Consider the following 18,462-nt stretch of genomic DNA (forward strand, 5'->3'; position numbering starts at 1 on the left):
TTTTTTTAAGATTGGCACCTGAGCTCACAACTGTTGCCAATCTTATTTTTTTTTCTTCTTCTCCCCAAAGCCCATCCCAATACATAGCTGTGTATTCTAGTTGTGGGTCCCTCTGGTTGTGCTATGTGGGACACTGCCTCAGCATGGGCTGATGAGCGGTGCCATGTCCGCACCCAGGATCCAAACCAGCGAAACCCTGGGCCGCTGAAGCGGAGGATGCGAACTTAACCACTCGGCCACGAGGTCGGCCCCTAGGCCTACTATCTTTTGGTTTTCTAATTTTATTCCATGACACTGTATCCTCAGGACTAACTTGCCAAAAGATCCAGATAATTGAGCTTTTCTACAGATACTTCAGGAAACTCTTGAAAAATCTCCATTTCCAGCACAACCACCACCACAAATATCGCAAAGATTAAGTAGTAGATATGACCTAAAAACCAAGCCTGGTAGTAAATACAACTCCCTGAACTCAGAATTTGAGAGAAGAAAGGAAAGGACGTCTGCCATCTAGCACAACCACTAACTGTGAGGAAGGGAGCAAAGCCTGTTTTCTCTCTCATCTCATAGGATTTAAATCTCTAAGGATCCTATTCAGTATTGTCTGCTTTGTGTATTTGATGCCTGACAGAACCCTCCTGGATTTGAAGTGGGGAGGGTGGCAATATAGGATCAAAAAGAAGTCTCAAGATTTCTGTTCTCTGACCTCACACTAGGAATTGCGATGAAATGAATTGCTAAACAAAACTCAACTGGTTCTCAATACTTCAAGAAAATTAAGGAACATTAGCAGAATTTTATTCAAGTTAGAACTATTTTTCCCAATAAATATTTTAGTGTAAATAAAATTTTAAAGAGATGAGAGAATCTAATATTCTAAACTGATAACTCATTTTAAGAATTGATGATATACTCTTTTTATGATCCCCTATCATTGCCGAACTCTAAAATTTGATTCACAATAAAAGTAATCCAAAAACTGTAGTATTTAAGTAAAGAGAACATTTGGGGCATATAAAGAGACACACCAGTGGAATGTCAGCTATCTCTGTTTAAACGCCTGCCCATAGTTTAAATGTTCTCAATGTTGATTCCCTAAAAAAAGCTGTCTCTCCAAATAGGGCAGACGGAGTCCAGAGAAGATTAGTTTTGCACAAAGTATCAAAGAGAATAAACAACAACAAAAAAAAAAGTATAAATATCAGCAAGGAAAGGGAAAACTTTTAAAGATTACAATTTTCTGCTGAATTGTAAACAATCACTCTATTCTTGTAGGTTTGTTTTGCTGCTAGATTTTGGAGAAATAAAAAGCAAAGAAGAGATATGAAAAAAGACCCTTGGAGAATAAATGAGACCTTTTAAATTAAACAAATAGCTAAAAGCCTTTCCTAAAAGAAAAAAATTTCAAAATTCACCCAAAAACTGTTTGAAAAGATTATCTGTCAAGCTGCAGCAGCCCACATCTCTAAAGCACAGGAGCCCTGGAGGCCTCCGCAGCTATCAGAAGGCTCAAGGAACTGTCTCGGCTCGTCTGCGGGGGACACCCTCCAATGAGAAAGCACTCTAATACCACGTGAACAAATGCCACAAGGGAGAGACTGAGAGCAAGGAGAATATTTACAGGTTAATAAATGAGATCTCATATAAAATACCTAATAAAGTCCAATGCCTGCTTACACAAAACATTACAGTTCATGGGAGGGAAAAGCAGTTGGCACAGGGGTTAAGAGCAAGGACTCTGGAGTCAGACAACAACAGGTCAGGTCCTGATTTCAGCACTTAATAGCTACATAACCTTGAGCAAGTTATTTACCATAATTAATGACTCTTATCATTGATTTCCTCATCTCTAAAATGGGGAGAATAATATCTACCTTACAAAGCTGTTAAGATTAAATGAGATAGATGTAAAGCAGTTAGCACAAGTCCTGGCACACAGTAAGTACACAATAAATGGGAACTCCCTAATTTTCCTATTATTGAAGTCTTACTCAAAGTTACATATTATCTTTTCAAATAGTGCTTGTCATAATTTATCATGCTCTGCAATCTTGACGAAAATACCTTATTAGAAAAGTACATAATTAAATAATTAGCAATGCCTATAGTACACCCAGTTCTTCCTAACACACAGCCATAGCCCAAACGTCTTTCAGCAACTATGTGCACCTTCTGCAATCTGAGTACCTTGAAGAAACAGAGAGCTTTGTATGGCAGGCTCACAAAACACAAATCTAGAAAGTGATAATTAAGTTCACAATATCTAAGCTGTCTTTTGATATACGACTGTATAAATTAGCACTGCCATGGAAATTCCAGGGCTAGCAAGCATTTCAAAAGATTCGGAATTTTCACAAGAAATCTATATGGTGTATACTTCATCTCTCATACTATCTCAATATGGAGGAAGGACTGAAAATCATCATTTCACAGAGTCTATCCAATTTTTTTCCCAAGTATATAAATAGTATTGGTAGGTAAAATAAAACAGAATTTGTTTAACTTTACTTACTAGTATTATGAAATCACACTTCAAAATATAATATTGTAAACCAAAGCAGAAGCACATTTTGTAATGCAGTGAGATGAAGCAGAAAGTATACTGGCCTAGGAGTAACACCATTTACTGATCGTGTCTCTGCATGGTTATTCTATCTGATTCTTAATTTTCTCAATTACAAATTGTGGGTTCCTTCCCTACATAAGTAGCAAGGTAAATGTAAGATTCAAATAATTTAATAAATGGGGAGGAACTTTGAAAAACTGATGAGAGCTATTAATATAAACTTCACGTCAAGAAGGAATTTTTAAAGAAATGGAACACCTGTTGAAAGATAACATAATTATATCTGGTAATAAAGGTATAATATAACAAGCAAAAAAAATTACAGTACTAATTTAGTTTTCATTTTGTGGTAATTAAGATGAACACCTTACTAAAATTCTGCTATGTGACATTTTAATAGAGTTCTCATAAATCCATTCTTATCCCAGACGATATAATTCAAAATATACTTTCTAAATCAGTTTCTTAAGCTATGTGGAGAAAAAAATTTTAATTTTTGAATAACTTTCTTAAAGAGATTCACAGATTTTCTAAATTTGCCCTTTTACCAAATTTTAAGTGAATAAATTATCACTCAAGTAAAATATTACTGGCTTAAAGAAATCTTAAGGTGACAGGAATACTGTAGTGTCCAAAAAGTCTTACCATCACAATATCTGGAATACATAATTTGTTTTAACTTGAAACATATGTAAATTTAAGAAAAAATGAATAAATATAATTACACCATTTAGAGAAATTCCAAGAACCAGGAGCTAACTTTTTTAATGGAATATGGGTACACTGTCTCCATATTTCTCTAACAATCACTGGTGCCAATTGATGAAAGCAAGAGAAACATGGTTTATTTCCTCAAAAGCCTTGTATGTGTGTCCCACTAGGCTCTTATTTGCCTAATGACCAAGGTTTACAAATGTATGGAAATTTTCTCCCAGGAAAACAGATGTGAACCACATATGGAGACAAAACCTACACTAAAATGTGGTTTACTTATTTAAAAAAAAATTTGTCAGGGGCTGGGCCATGGCCTAGGGGTTAACTTCAGCACACTCCACTTCAGCGGCCTGGGTTCAGTTCCCAGGCGTGGACCTACAGCACTTGTTGGCAGCCATGCTGTGGCAGCGTCCTACATACAAAATAGAGGAAGACTGGCACAGATGTTAGCTCAGGGCAAATCTTCCTCAAGCAAAAAGAGGAAGATTGGCAAGAGATGTTAGCTCAGAGTGAATCTTCCTCAGACAAAAATAAATAAATAAATGTGTACATTCCATATGCTGCCAGTTTGATATTTCTAAAACTCTTGACTCTTTTCTTCATTATTTAACAAGATTGATTTGGATCATGTGTTTTCTGTTTTTCTTCTCAATCTTATCCAGAAATTAAAAGGCTAAATTGTCCTCACATAAAAGGCAACAGACTTAGATCACTACCTTTAGATCCTAGAATGCAAATAAAATTTCTTAAAAAATGCTATTTCTGGGATTGAATGAGAAATTTTGGTTTACTCAAGTTAAACTTTAAGATAAAATTAAAAACCAAAAATACATTTTTCTCCCTGTCATCTTTCTGAAATAATAAAGTCTTAGCTAAATAAAAATGAAAATAAGACAAAAAGCATCATGTCAGAGTTAAGCAAAGACTGAAGAAAGCATTGAGTCTCCTATTCCAGATAACAAGTCCCAGATAGAAAACATCTATCCAAAGCCATACCCTAAACAGTTCTCCAATTTTCTTACTTGAAGCTTGTAATATCTCATTTCCTGGTTGTCACCAAAATTACAGAGAAAATAATTGGAAAAATACATTTCAACCAGAGAGACTAGAGATGAGAGACTGCTGAGCAGCAGTCTCTTTCTTGGATTCAGCAAACACTTACTGAACATTGTGTATGTGCCCAGTACTATGCTAGGTACCAGCAACAGAGGGAAAATAATCAAATGTAGTCCCTGTCCTCAAGAAGCTTACTGTCAGGGAGGCAGAGAAACTAAAAATCACAACACAGGGTGATGAGCGCTAGGATATATGAACAAGACACTTAGCAAGACAAAGAAAGGGATCAAATGCAGATGTGGGCGCTGGAATCAAGGAAGGATTCCCAAGAAGATGGCATTTGAGCTCAATGTCAAAGACCAACAGAAGTCAGTAAAAGGAAAAAGGAGAATTGTTCCAAGGTAAGAGAACAAACAGCATTGTACATTCAGTGAGCTACCAGTGGTTCCCTAAGTCTAAAGCCCAGCATGAATGTGGAGGAGCGGACAGACACAGGCTAGAGACAGGCAAAGGTGAGATCAATAAGGACCTTACATGCCAAGCTAACGAGTTTAACTTTATCCTGAAGGTTATGTGGAGCCACAGAAAGATGTTAAACTAGAGAGTGACAGGTAATATCTGCCTTTTAGAACGAATACTTTGGCAACCATACAGGGAAATGACCAAGAAGAAAAAGACTGTGCACAGGAAGCCCAAGCAAGTTACTGTCGTAGTAATAAAGGCACAAGGTTCTCAGGGCTTCAACCGAGGCAGTGGCAAGAAAGATGAAGAAGAGATCATTTCAAGACACATTTTGGAGGCAAAAATAACTAGACATGATAAATGACTAGATACGAAGGGTACGGAAGGAAGAGAAGTCAGGACAATTCCCAAGTTCTAATTTGGAGAATTGAGTGTAGGGGAGTCATATACTCAGACAGGGAGGGGATACAGAAAGAGGAACCAGTCTGAGAACAAAGATGATGCATTCACTTTGGAACAAGTTAAATTCAGAACACTAGGAGCAAGGGAAAAGGTTGGACTAGCTGGTAGTTCACCCCAGAAAGTGAACAGGAAAAAAACACACACACAGTAAAAATCAAATTACAATCTTATTGGGACTCTTTACTTCATATTATATTTAAATTTCATGAATACATAATCTAGCTACCAACAATTCCTGGTGAGAAAAACTATTGTTCTGAGAGACTGGAGCATATTACACTGTTCTAATCACACTCTTCTAACTGAAAAAGGACACCCGTGGGATGATGGGCTGATAAGCTTGCAGTTGTCATCTGGAGGGGAGGCAAAGCTTCTTTTCAAAAGAGCTAGAGGGACTGGAAAGGTCTTCCTTTAGCGAGCCCCTTCACTGAGACTCTCAGCACGGTCAGGGAACAGTTCACCTGTACTAAGGAGGAAAAGCACAGAATCCAGGAGAATGAGAGCAAACTGCTTCATAAATTACTCAAGCTAACTTGTCCGATTCTAAGATTTAGGGTGCTTTAGAAAGTTTTTACATCAGGTATGATTTAGTAAGGGAATTCTCGTTACTTAGCTTTTTACGTCTTTGGCTTTTTTAAAAGAAGTGTCCTTTTTTAAAAATTAATGTGTAATACACTGTTCAGACGTTTTGACAGAGTTCAACTTTTATTTTAAAAATAATTGTGTTGAAAGTTGGCAGTTGTTATCTGGATCTTGGCTTAAAGCACTTATATTCTGTCATTCAGATTATGACCATATAACCAAAGCTAATGACAGGTTATTCTAATTGAAAGCAAAGTACTTCCCCACAAAAAATATTCATTTAATGGTTAAAACTGCAAATGGAAATATATTAAAAATATTATGCTAGAGATCACAAATTCCCAGAGCTAACTCCTAGTTTTCAGCCCCAAACTCCATACACAATTTTTTTTAAAAATACAAAACAAAATTGGTCTTGTTAGTTTTCAAAATTAAACTGCATATTTATTACTAAAAATCTGGGGGTAATGTTTCAATACCATCTCCTTTTTAAAAATATGTGTAAAATAGAAGAAAGCTCACAAAGTCAAAAATAGTAAGGACCTAGATTAAATAACATTTAAAAGGTATGCTAAAGACACATTTTTTATTTTCTGTATATTTAACATATCTTTTAAGTGTTATTTAATCTAGGTCCTTACCTATCTGTCTGGACAGTCATGCGCCACATAAGGACAGGGATTCGTTCTGAGAAATGCATCATTAGGTGACTGTCATTGTGCGAACATCATGGAGCGCACTTACACAAACCTGGATGGTACAGCCTACTACACACCTAGGCTATAAGGTACCAAGCTTAAGGGACCGTTGTCATATATTCGGTCTATCATTGACCAAAATGTCATTATGCAGTGCATAACTGTATATATCTCTTAATTTTATATTATAAATGACTCTCTCAAAATACGTATATGTGAATCAAATTATACAGTAAGTTAAATGTACTAAGGATACTTTTTTAAAAAATAATTCTACGTCAGTCTACTTAACAAAGTGCAAAACTATCATTAACTTAGTAAATTAAGATTGTCAGTTTTAAGATTTGCTTTAGAGTGGGGCACACCTGTATACGCATATTTTCTTAAAGATCATTTCTAACAATCTTATTGTTAAAACTACTGGACTTATATTATTGCAATTGTGGTAAGTTGAACAAAATCAATACTGAACAACATACCTTTCAGAAAAATTAAGGCTTTGGTGAAGAAGTTCTAATTTTGGACATGTCTCTAGGCTGTCAACAGATGTCGAAGGCAATGAGTCTGAGTGCACCTTGTTGGCATCACATAAATTAGCATCGTTTCTAGGTAGGGTCTTTCTGAATTTTCGTCCTAAATCCGTCCATAGGACATTCGTCAACATAACTTTGAGTTGCCTGTTACACATATAAATAATTAATACATAAGTACTAAACATTGTATAACACATGAATTCATCACAATCTATAACAAATACAAACCTCCAGGAATTCTAAATTTCAGTTCTTCAAGCAATTTTAACTAGAGTAGTAAATAACATAAGTAAAAAATTTGCCTAACCATTCTCAAATATACATTAAAAAGTAAAGCTAAATTCACTTAAATTGGGATTTTCTTCAGAATTCTGTCTGGTAAACTACAACTATGGTCACATACACATATAGATGTTAGATTCCTGGTAACTGATCTGTGCCTATCCCCACTGTTAGTGGAACAATAACACACATCTGCACATCTCACCACAGAGGCAACCACCTTTCTTCACTAAAAATGTGTTTCTGTTTTAGCATTTTTTGATTCAGAAAACATTATAAAAACTAAGGGTGCAATAGTCCATCATCTACAGTCTTAAGCCTACATAGTCTCAAGATAGAGATTTAATTTTACCTTATTTTTAAAAATGGTCAATTTAAAACATTTACTTTTACCGTACCTAAACCAATTTCAAAAGTAAAACTGATAAACGCAAGCAGTTCCAGCTTTTTGCCTCATTACATTTTGCTCATTACTCATTCAGTACATCTTTGTCTTGACAATACTTGAAGAACTGTGTTCAGTTCTGGAACCATGAAATACAGCTTTTGCAGCGGTGTGAACAGGCTGTCACATGGCCTTGAAACAATGTCAAAGGAGGAATGGCTGCAAGAACTGGAAACGTTTAATCAGAAGAGTGTCTATTCTACTACCCGGGATCAGTCCTAGGTACTGTTTGCTCGTGTGTTTAACAAACATAAGAATATTAAGAATCAGAAAGCAAAATGCTCATGTATTTTTAAAATAAAACAGATCTCAAAGAAATCACTTGCTTGCAGCAGCCACTTGGGGCTGAATCTTCAGACTATCTGGAAAAAGGAGGGTACAAGTCTTCAAGAGAATCTCCACAGAATGCATTGAAACTCCAAATATTTTGAGGTTAAAAAAAAGCTTAATGTATACGTTTTAGAGTTATCATTAAAGAGTAAAAAGATGAGTGACATTTCTATGAATGAATAATAATTCATTCTTCATTCAACAAATACTTACCAAATTTCTTCTAGCAAAACAACTATACTAATAGAATCTGGAGATCCAGCAAGGAATAAGACCGTTACAGTTCCTGCCTTCGCAGGGCTTACATTCCAGAGGAGAATTACCCAATTAATTATTTAATTACAACGTGATGAGTGATATGAAGGGAAAGTACAGATGCTGCACTCACAAACCGGGTCAGGGAAGACTGTACCAAGAATACGACCTTTAAACTGAAACCTCAAAGGATAGGCACTATCCAAAGGAAACAGGCGGAAAACAGAGAGTGATCCAAAACGGGGGGACAAAATGCAAATGCTCTGATTGGGGTAAAGCTTGTTCAAGGAAATTAAAGGACTTACCTGGCTCAAGTGCTTACAGTGAGGAGGAAATTTGTACAAGATAAAGATGGGAAGTTAGGCAGGATCTTGTGGACTATATTAGGGATTTGAGACTTTATGCCAATACAATAGAAACCCACTAGTTTCAACAAGAGAATGAGATCAGAGCTGCATTTTTGAAAGATCACTTTGATCTTCTATGAAGAATGAACTGGAAGCATTAAGGATAAAACACAATAACCATGAGTTTAGAGAGGTAATGGTGACTGACTTTATCAGGGGTAGTTTAGTGGAAGGGTCGGAGCAGAAACTAGAATACAGGAGGACAAATAAACGGGAAAGGAGGAAAGGGACAGAGCAAATGCAGGCAGTTGACACGCTGTGAAAGGGAGACACAGTACAAGAGGTGAAGACAGACATGAAGTGCTGGAAAGATTTTCTTAGTTATTGGTTGGTTAGTCAGCTTAAGATAGGAAATATTTGGGGCCCTGTGGCTGAGGGGTTAAGGTTCTGCACGCTCCACTCCAGTGGCCCAGGTTTACAGGTTTGGAACCCAGGCACAGGATCTACTCCACTTGTCAGCCATGCTGTGGAGGCATCCCACACGGAAAATAGAGGAAGACTAACACGGATGTTAGCTCAGGGATAATATTCCTCAAGCAAAAAGAAAAAGAGGAAGATTGGCAATGGATGTTAGCTCAGGGATAATCTTCCTCGCCAAAAAAAGAAAAAAAAGAGAAAATATTTGTGTAAGTTTCAGTGCTCATGGGAAGAGGTCAACAGAGTGGGAGAGGTTGAAGATATGCGCGACAAGATAATTAACACAGTAAGTTTCCTAAGAAATGGCATAATAAGAGCTAATATTCATTGAACATTCACTATATACCAGGCACTATGCTAAGCATTTTACAACGATTTATTTAATTTAATCCTCACAACTGGGGCTGGCCTGGTGGGATAGTGGTTAAATTTGGTGTGCTCTACTTCAGCGGCCTGGGTTCACAGGTTCAGATCCCAGGCATGGACCTACACCACTTACCAGCCATGCTGTGGCAGCGACTCACATACAAAACAGAGTTAGACTGATGATAGATGTTAGCTCAGGGTGAACCTTCCCCAGCAAAAAAAAGTCCTCACAACTACTCTATGGGGTACAACGGTAATTATTAATCTTCTACAATTGAGAAGACCAAGACAGAATGATTAATGACTAAGCCCACAGTAAAATGAGTGAGTAGTAAAAGTGGGATCCAGAACCACACCCTCTCGACTCTACTGCCAGTACTCTTAACTGCTCCACTATGCTGCTGTATGATGGGAGAAGGGGCACCCTTCCCCTTCTTCCAGGAAGTAGAAGGAACCAAGACCATCTTTTCAAAGTGACGGGAAAGGTAAAGGAACGTTGGCTTGAGAAAAGGTTTCAGATCATTACTGTGAAGAAGGGGAACACAGGCTGACTAGAGAAACACAGTGGGATTATCTTACAGTTTAGGAATCCATGCAGATTAATAACCTTAATTTATAATGTCACAAATATACTGTTTTGTGATTTTTTTTCTATCAGCGCTCAGCCACCTTGGTGTCAGCACAATGCAAATGGATAATTAGGTTCACAGGTGGTTATTAACTACAAAGGAAAAAAGTATCTTTACAATGGAGAGATCTGGCAGCTACCACCTCAATCACGTGATCACATGTAGGACTACCAACAGCGGGACATGCATATATGTATCCCCTGATAGGATGCAATAAGCAAACGACATCAGCTATGAAGTATGTCAAGAATGTAACATGAACCTAATTAAGAGGACAAACCCAGACAAATAAAAAATCTAGAATGTAGGACATTCTACAAGACAACTCTTATTCAAAACAGTCAATGTTATGGTTTAAAAGAAAAAAAAGAAGAAGGGACAGGCAGGACTATTCTAAGATTAAGAGACTGACGAGACATAATAACCAAAAAATATAAAGCATAAACCTCAATTTGATCTTACATTTTTAAAAAAACAAACATTTTGGGGACAGAGAATTCTGATTCTAGAATTTATATTGGATGATATAAAATTATTGTTAATTTTCTTCATAATATATTGTGGTTATTAGGTAAGAGAATGTCCTTTTTCTTAGGAAATGCAGGCTGAAGTATTTAAAGGTGAAGTGCCATGATGTCTGCAATTTACTTTCAAACAGTTCCCCAAAAAATGTATATTATATTTATATCTGTATATGTGATATACACTTACATGTATGAAAAGAGACTGAGAAAAGGCAAATGTGGAAAAATGTTAATAAGTGGTGAATCTAGATGAAGGATATATGAGTGTTATACTCATGACAAAATAATTCCATGTCTGGAATCCTAGACCAAGAAAAGTGTGAAAAACAGAAAAAAAGTTACACATGAAGATATTCATCACAGTATTACTTACAAAAGCAACAAACTAAAGGCAACTTTAAACACCCAGCAACAGCAGAATGGTTAAGTAAACCATGATAAAGCCACTAAATGGAATATTACTTATTAGTCTCTTAAAATCTTCTTCTTTAATTTTTAAGGGTGGCTGTCTATCTCTCTGTTGTTTTTTCTGTTTTCTATTTGTCTTTATTTCTTTTTTCTATACTAAGCAAGCACTATTTATACAAAGAGAAATGTCAACTAATTAATTTTTTATGCACAGGCCTCGCTCAGATACAACTAATTAAATTTTTTAAAGAATAGTAAACAGTTCAGGTTTACTTAGCCAAAACCTATCAATTGACTAATGAAACGAATATATATATATCTGTATGTATGTATGTATTTTTTACATTCAGGAAATTAGACTATTCTTTTATAAGATTTACAACTGTGCAACGTAAAATTCTAAATGATCAAACAAAAATACTTATAAAATCTTAAGGATATATAAGGTATACATTTATTCTAATGGGAAAACTATTAACTATTGGAAATTTGATAAATTATTTGGGAAATTATTATCCCAATGGTAATTTCAATAATTTTAAATATGAAAATACCCAAAGTTGGAGAAAGTCATTTTTCTAATCACCAAGACCAAATAAGAATTTCTGTTGGAAAATAACAAACGATTGGTGATTTTACTAATTATTCTAATAGTGGGGCTCTAAGTGAAAAAGACAATTTGGAATCTCTGGGAAAATACTTATTTCATGTTTACGTATTTGGCTTTATTGTAATTTGGCTGCCTGATAATATCCTAGAGCAGAAGTCAGTATCTTTTTACTTCAAATTATTAAGATAAAAAATTTTAGATTTCTACATTTAAATGCCATAAAATTTCCACGGATACTGGAATAGAAATTTAGGAATAAAGAACAACATTTAAATCAGACAAAACAAAACCTAAACTTAGTATTTAGGGAGACACACTTAGGTGGCAATACAATCCAAAAAGTTAGGAGACAGGTTAGTTTTAAAGAGGAAGAAAGGAGTTGCAACTAAAACATAAGAAATATACTACATCTCTTCTGTAGCAATGTTTCTGTAATTTCAGTAATGTTTCTGTAATTATAGAAAAACTCAGCATAACCACAGAAGAAAAAAATTTTTTTTTGCCTATGAACAAAACACATATACTAGGTTTTCTAGAAAAGTTCAAATTTCGTTAAATTTAAATTTTTTAACAAAAGCACTTTATTCAATGAATACATAAATATGACTTATTAGCTTGACTAAATAAATTCAGAAATCGGAAAAAATAATCCTTCCTCAAAATTTGGAGTCCTGTTTTTTGTTCTGGAAACAGTTGGAATGAAAACAGTGTTTTAGTTTCTTTTCTCATAATTTAATTTAGAGCATTTCTTGTCCCTCAGAACAACAAGTGTAGGAAATCAGAATATGCCACCCCAAAATACGTCACTTCGGCATAAGTATTATCTTGAGCTGAAGACAAATGAGAAGCAGCAGATGCCAAAGAAAGCTCTCTGCTCACCCCGACTTGCCTAAAAGTAGGCTTTAGACTGTTCATCCCCAGAGACCTTTATCAGCCCAGAGACAGGATTTACATAACAAGCCTTGCTAAACAAACCTTATCTTCCATTAGTTTTCCCCCTATGTTTAGCTTCCCACAGTTTGTCATCCTTGGAAGCCTCAAACCTTTTTCCTTTTGAAGCTGGATACCTGAGGGTTACTGTAAATATTCGATAAGAACATGGGTACCCTTCAACCTTGTTCCCAGCACAGACACAGATGAAAAGAAGTTAATCTTGTTAATTTGCTGTTTTCTTGTTTAACCTGAGGGGTGACTCAAGGGCCACAAGATTTATTAGCTTGTTTTGCGCAAGAATAGCATGCCTTAAGGAAGTTATCACCAGATAACCAGCCCCCAGCTGCCACTGATGCCCAGAAGTCTGATTGCCTGAGGGTTTATCTGAGTGAAAGAAACACGGATTTCCCCTTTGTTTCTCTGAAACTCCTCCTCCCAAGCCCCTCAGCTCTACAAAGACCCCCTGCTTTCTACTTTGTTGAGGTGGATTTGAGAGAACCTATCCTCCCACCTTCTCATTTTGGCCAATTCAAATAAACCTTTCTCCATCTCTAAGCATCAATGTCTCAGTGATTGGCTTAACTGGGCATCAGGCACACAAACTTGAGATTAAGGGATTCAGTATCACTTTGTCTAATCACTTCTCCAGAAATTTACTGTTCTTTGTTAAGACACAATATAAAGCCCAAGTTGTAACCACCCCCTTGAGTTACTCATCACAGAATTTCTCCGGAGTATATGCACACTGCACATGTTAATAAACTGTTTGGGGGCTGGCCCCGTGGCCGAGTGGTTAAGTCCACGCGCTCCGCTGCAGTGGCCCAGGGTTTTGCTGGCTCGGATCCTGGGCACCGACATGGCACTGCTCATCAGTCCACATTGAGCCAGCGTCCCACATGACACAACTAGAAGGACATGCAACTAAGATATACAACTATGTACCAGGGGGATTTGGGGAGATAAAGCAGGAAAAAAAAAAAAGATTGGCAACAGTTGTTAGGTCAGGTGCCGATCTTTAAAAAAAATTTAAAAAAATAAACTGTTTGTTTATTTTGCATTTTGTCAGTCACATTTGCAGAGCCCCAATCAGAAAACCTGGGAGGGTAGAGGAAAAAGGGTTTTTACCTCCTCTACATGGACAAAATATTTGGACACTTCAGAAAAAAGACATATAAATGGCCAATAAGCACAGGAAAAGATGTTCAATATCACTAAATCTTCTCTTTCTAGTCTTTTAAAAAAAAGGCTTTGGTCTTTTTAAGAAATGGGAGAGGGGCCGGCCCTGTGGCACAGCAGTTAAGTTCGCACGTTCTGCTTCGACAGCCTGGAGTTTGCCGATTTGGATTCCGGGTGTGGACATGGCACTGCTTGTCAAGCCATGCTGTGGCAGGCGTCCCACATATAAAGTAGAGGAAGATGGGCACGGATGTTAGCTCAGGGCCAGTCTTCCTCAGCAAAAAAAGAGGAAGATTGGCAGTGAACATTAGCTCAGGGCTAATCTTCCTCAAAAAAAAAAAAAAGAAATGGGAGAGGGAGCAAAAGATTTAAACGGACACTTTAGAGAAGATACACAAGGCCAATAAGCACATGCAAAGATGCTCAACATCATTGACCAAGAAAATGCAATTAAAACCACAATAAGATACCACTACACATCCATCACTAGGGATGATGATAGTGACTGACCATACAAGTGTTGGCAGGGCTCTGGAGGAAGTAAAACTCTCTTACACTGCTGGTGGGAACACAAAATGGCACAATCACTTTTGGAAAACAGTTTGGCAGTTTCTTGCAAAATTGAAAATGCACTTTCAATGACCCAGTAATCTATCTCTTAGGTATTTACCTGACAAGTAATTTTCACATATTGAGGTATATGGGGTAGCTTTCTGGTTCAAAACTGATTTGGTTTGAACTTTATAAAGAAGCCTGACTTCCAGCCTATCAAACATACACTGTACATCTGCTTTAACCATTAAAGTAAAGAATGCATTCTCTTAAGATAAGAATGCATACTTTCCCTCCTACATGCCAGTACTGGTAACACCCTATCGGTAACGCCCTTAGTAGTACTCATGAAGATAAATTCCCTTTCCTGGACATCAGGGTCATGTTGACTTGCTAATCTGCAACTGAATAGCTCTTTGAAACTTTGAAGATGAATATGTGTCCTGGGTGTGTTTAATGTATGTTCTTTGTTCTAGAATGGTATAAAACTGTGCTAAAAACCATACTTCTCCGGAACACTTTCTTTATTTGTGGAAACTACCTTCCCAGGTTATAATCCTCAGCATGGCTCAAGTAAAACTCACCTCTCTCTCTTATCCATAGAATAGTTATTGGTTATTTTGCATCAAGGTATCCAAAAGAAATGAAAACATGTCCAGACAGGCACTAATACATGAACATTCACAGCGGTTTTATTCATAGTAGCTCAAAACTGGAAACAAACCAAAGGTCCATCAACAGCCTAACGGATATGAAGGGGGTAAGAACACGTCACCCCAAATTATGCCTCTTTGGCATGCTGATTATTTTGAGCTGAAGGCACTTGAGAAACAGCAGATGCAGAAAAGGCTCTCTGACTTCCCCCTTTCTACCTGAAAGCAGGTCATAAAATTTTCCATGAGAAAGGTGTCTACTCCATACCACGAAGACATTCATATCACCAGAGGCTGGGAGCCCACACCAAAATGGATCTGCACAAACAACCCTACTAAAATAACTTTTATCTTCCATTAGTTCCCCCCATACATTTCTAGTCACTTTCCCACAATTTACTGTACCCAAAAGCATAAACCTTTTTCTTTTGTCTTGTCACTTCTCCACAAAGTTATTGTTCTTTGTTTAAAAGGTATGTAAGCTCTCGGTCTGAACCACGTCTTCAGATCTTTATTTTTCCTATAAGGGCTCCCATGTACACATTAAAATATTAAATAACATTTGTATGCTTTTTTCCTGATAATCTGTCTTCTACCAGCTTACTTCTCAGGCCCAGCCACAGAGCCTAAGGGGGTAAAGGAAAAGTTTTCCTCGGCAACAGATAAAATACAGAATTTTCCTATCATGGAAAACTACTCAGCAATAAAAAGAAATAAACTACTGACATATACAACAATATAGACAAATCTCCAAGACATTATGCTCAGCGAAAGAAACCAGACACAAAAGAATATACATACTGTGTTTTCACATATTTGCCACTCTAGAAAGACAAACCTAATCTATAGTGACAGACAGCAGATCAGTGACTGCCTGGGCTTGAGGTGGGTAGGGTGGGGGTTTAGTGGGAAAAGGCACATAGAAAGTCTCTGGGGAATTGGATGTGTCCACAGACTGCGGTGGTGGTAGTACCATGGATGTACAAATTTGTTAAAACTCATCAAAATAGATAAATAAAATGTGTGCACTTTATTATGGGTAAATTACACATCAATAAAGGTGATTAAAATCCATTAAGAATATGTAAAAATATTTATATTGCATTAGAAAATGACTCTCACTGTCCTTATCAAAGCCAAATTACAAAGAATTAAACAAAAAACATTTTTTATTAATTTATACAAGTATACTGTGCTAAAGTTTGGGTTGAAAATTCATTGGAAGAACTGCAGGGGCTCTAAAGACTAATCATCACTGCAGGCTGCCTTGGGGGCCGCCTCTCCAGCGCATGAACGTGTTACCTGGCAACTGGCCAAGCGCCTCAACAAGCGTCTTTTCAATGAGAAAGGTACTTTAGCTGATTCTTCGAAATTAAAACACCGGTGCTTAATACATAGGACTACTATGCTCTGGAATCTGAGGTACTACATAAACCACTAGCTGATTAATTTTAATCCATAATCCATACGGTTAACAGAACAAATTGCATGCCTCTGCCCTATTCCTCTCTCAGACTGTCTTAGTCCATTCGGGCTGCTATAACAAAAATACCATAGACTGAGTGGCTTAACAATAAACATGTATTTCTCAGAGCTCTGGAGGCTGGGGAGTCCAAGATCAAGACACTGGCAGATTCTGTGAGAGCCTGCTTCCTGCTTCATAGACAGCGATCTTCTCACTATGTCTTCACATGGTAGAAGGGGTGAGAGAGTTCTCTGGGCTTTTTTAAGGGCACTAATCCCATTTCTGAGAGCTCCACTCTCATGACCTAATCACCTCTGAAGGCCTCATCTCCTAATACCATCACAGTGGGGATTAGGATTTCAACACATAAATTTGGGAGAACACAAACATTCAGTCCATAACACATACTTAATTTCAGCTATACTTCAAGTTTCTTTATCACCAATAATGACAAATCTTCTTTTTCCTCTGAGGCTGCTCTTAGTACCCATTTCCATCTTATTTCACTTGCATCCTGCACCAGCTTCATGGACGTGCAACCTGTACAGCATACAGGGCCCTGAGCTCAAGGCCTCACATTTGCTTTAATGCTCTGCTGTTGTTATCTTGAAATTCTGGATAATTTTATCTTTGAACTTGTGTATTGTAAGCGAAATTCATGGGACAACGGAGCATGCACATGAGCAGAGAAGATATTCACAATACGTGTGTCCACCATTCCTGGCTGCCCCACTCACATACAATATTTGAGATGTCCATGAGCAGAAAATTCCGGTGGACTCACCATGTGTGGGAATTCCAGGAGATTCAAAGTGAGAACAAGGCAAGCAGAGACACCCAAAGTCCTGAGAAGCCACACTTTTCATTTGAACCAGTAAAAAGTTTCAACAACAACAAAAAAGTAATGTCCTAAGAAACATGAATGACCAACATACCCTACTGTATCCTTTCTTACTTGTGTTACTTCTCTGTATTAGCCAAACACTTACACTGAAAATGATGGCATAGCAGGGAAGGGCAACTCTCAGTTCCTTTAAATTTCAGGCATTCCTTACACATCAGGAAGCCAAAGGTAGAAAGGTTGGTAGAACATGGATGCATCAAGAAGTGAAATAAAAGCAGCTGAGTTCGTTTTGTGCAGCATTTCCATTGTTCTGATAAGAACGAAATACATACACATGTACAAACTACGAGACATAAATTGTATAATTTCGACAATTGCATATACAGGTTCAATGCTCTTATATCTGCATTTAAAAGTTAAATTGCACAGAGGCTGGCCCCGTGGTCGAGTGGTTAAGTTCGTGCGCTCTGCTGCAGGCGGCCCAGTGTTTCGTTGGTTCGAATCCTGGGTGCAGACATGGCACTGCTCACCAAACCATGCTGAGGCAGCGTCCCACATGCCACAACTAGAAGGACCCACAACGAAGGATATACAACTATGTACTGGGGGGCTTTGGGGAGAAATAGGAAAAAAAAAAAAAGTGAAATTGCACAATATAAAGGTGAACAGTAAAATTCATCCTAATAATTTAAAATATTTATTTTTCTTTACTTAGAATAACAGATAGATGTAAATAAAATACACCATAAGTTGAGAAAGAGACAACAGAAGAAAGGAAAATGTTTTATAGTTTAGTATATAATGATATACAGAATGATATGATACAATGGGAAGTACATATTTGGTCTTTGTCTCTGGTGAACACATCAAGGTGCTGGGAGGGTGACACACCCAAAGAGGAAGCTCTATGCCCCCAGCCCACACTTTGCCCTATGGATCTCCTCCATTTGGCTGTTCCTGAGTTGTATCCTTTACAATAAACCTGTAAATATAAGTAAAGTGTTTTCCTGAGTTTTGTGAGCAATTCTAACAAGTTATGAAACCTGAGTTTTCCTGAGTTTTGTGAGCAATTCTAACAAGTTATGAAACCTGA

At 37.1% G+C, this 18,462-nt stretch overlaps 1 protein-coding gene across 8 annotated transcripts in view; it reads right to left on the reverse strand.

The window, feature by feature from the left end:
- Positions 1–18,462, reverse strand: part of SENP7 (SUMO specific peptidase 7) — a 140,794-nt gene that overhangs the window by 59,947 nt on the left and 62,385 nt on the right. For 5 of the 8 annotated variants that reach the window (XM_046659227.1, XM_046659225.1, XM_046659232.1 and 2 more), the window contains one exon: positions 7,020–7,217. The exons of the other annotated variants lie outside the window; for them this stretch is intronic. In XM_046659227.1, the coding sequence (XP_046515183.1) occupies positions 7,020–7,217 (198 nt within the window). The remainder of the gene's footprint in view (positions 1–7,019; positions 7,218–18,462) is intronic. 8 annotated transcript variants of the gene reach the window in all.

The sequence above is a fragment of the Equus quagga genome, chromosome 4, assembly GCF_021613505.1.
Source record: "Equus quagga isolate Etosha38 chromosome 4, UCLA_HA_Equagga_1.0, whole genome shotgun sequence".
Classification (NCBI taxonomy): domain Eukaryota; kingdom Metazoa; phylum Chordata; class Mammalia; order Perissodactyla; family Equidae; genus Equus; species Equus quagga.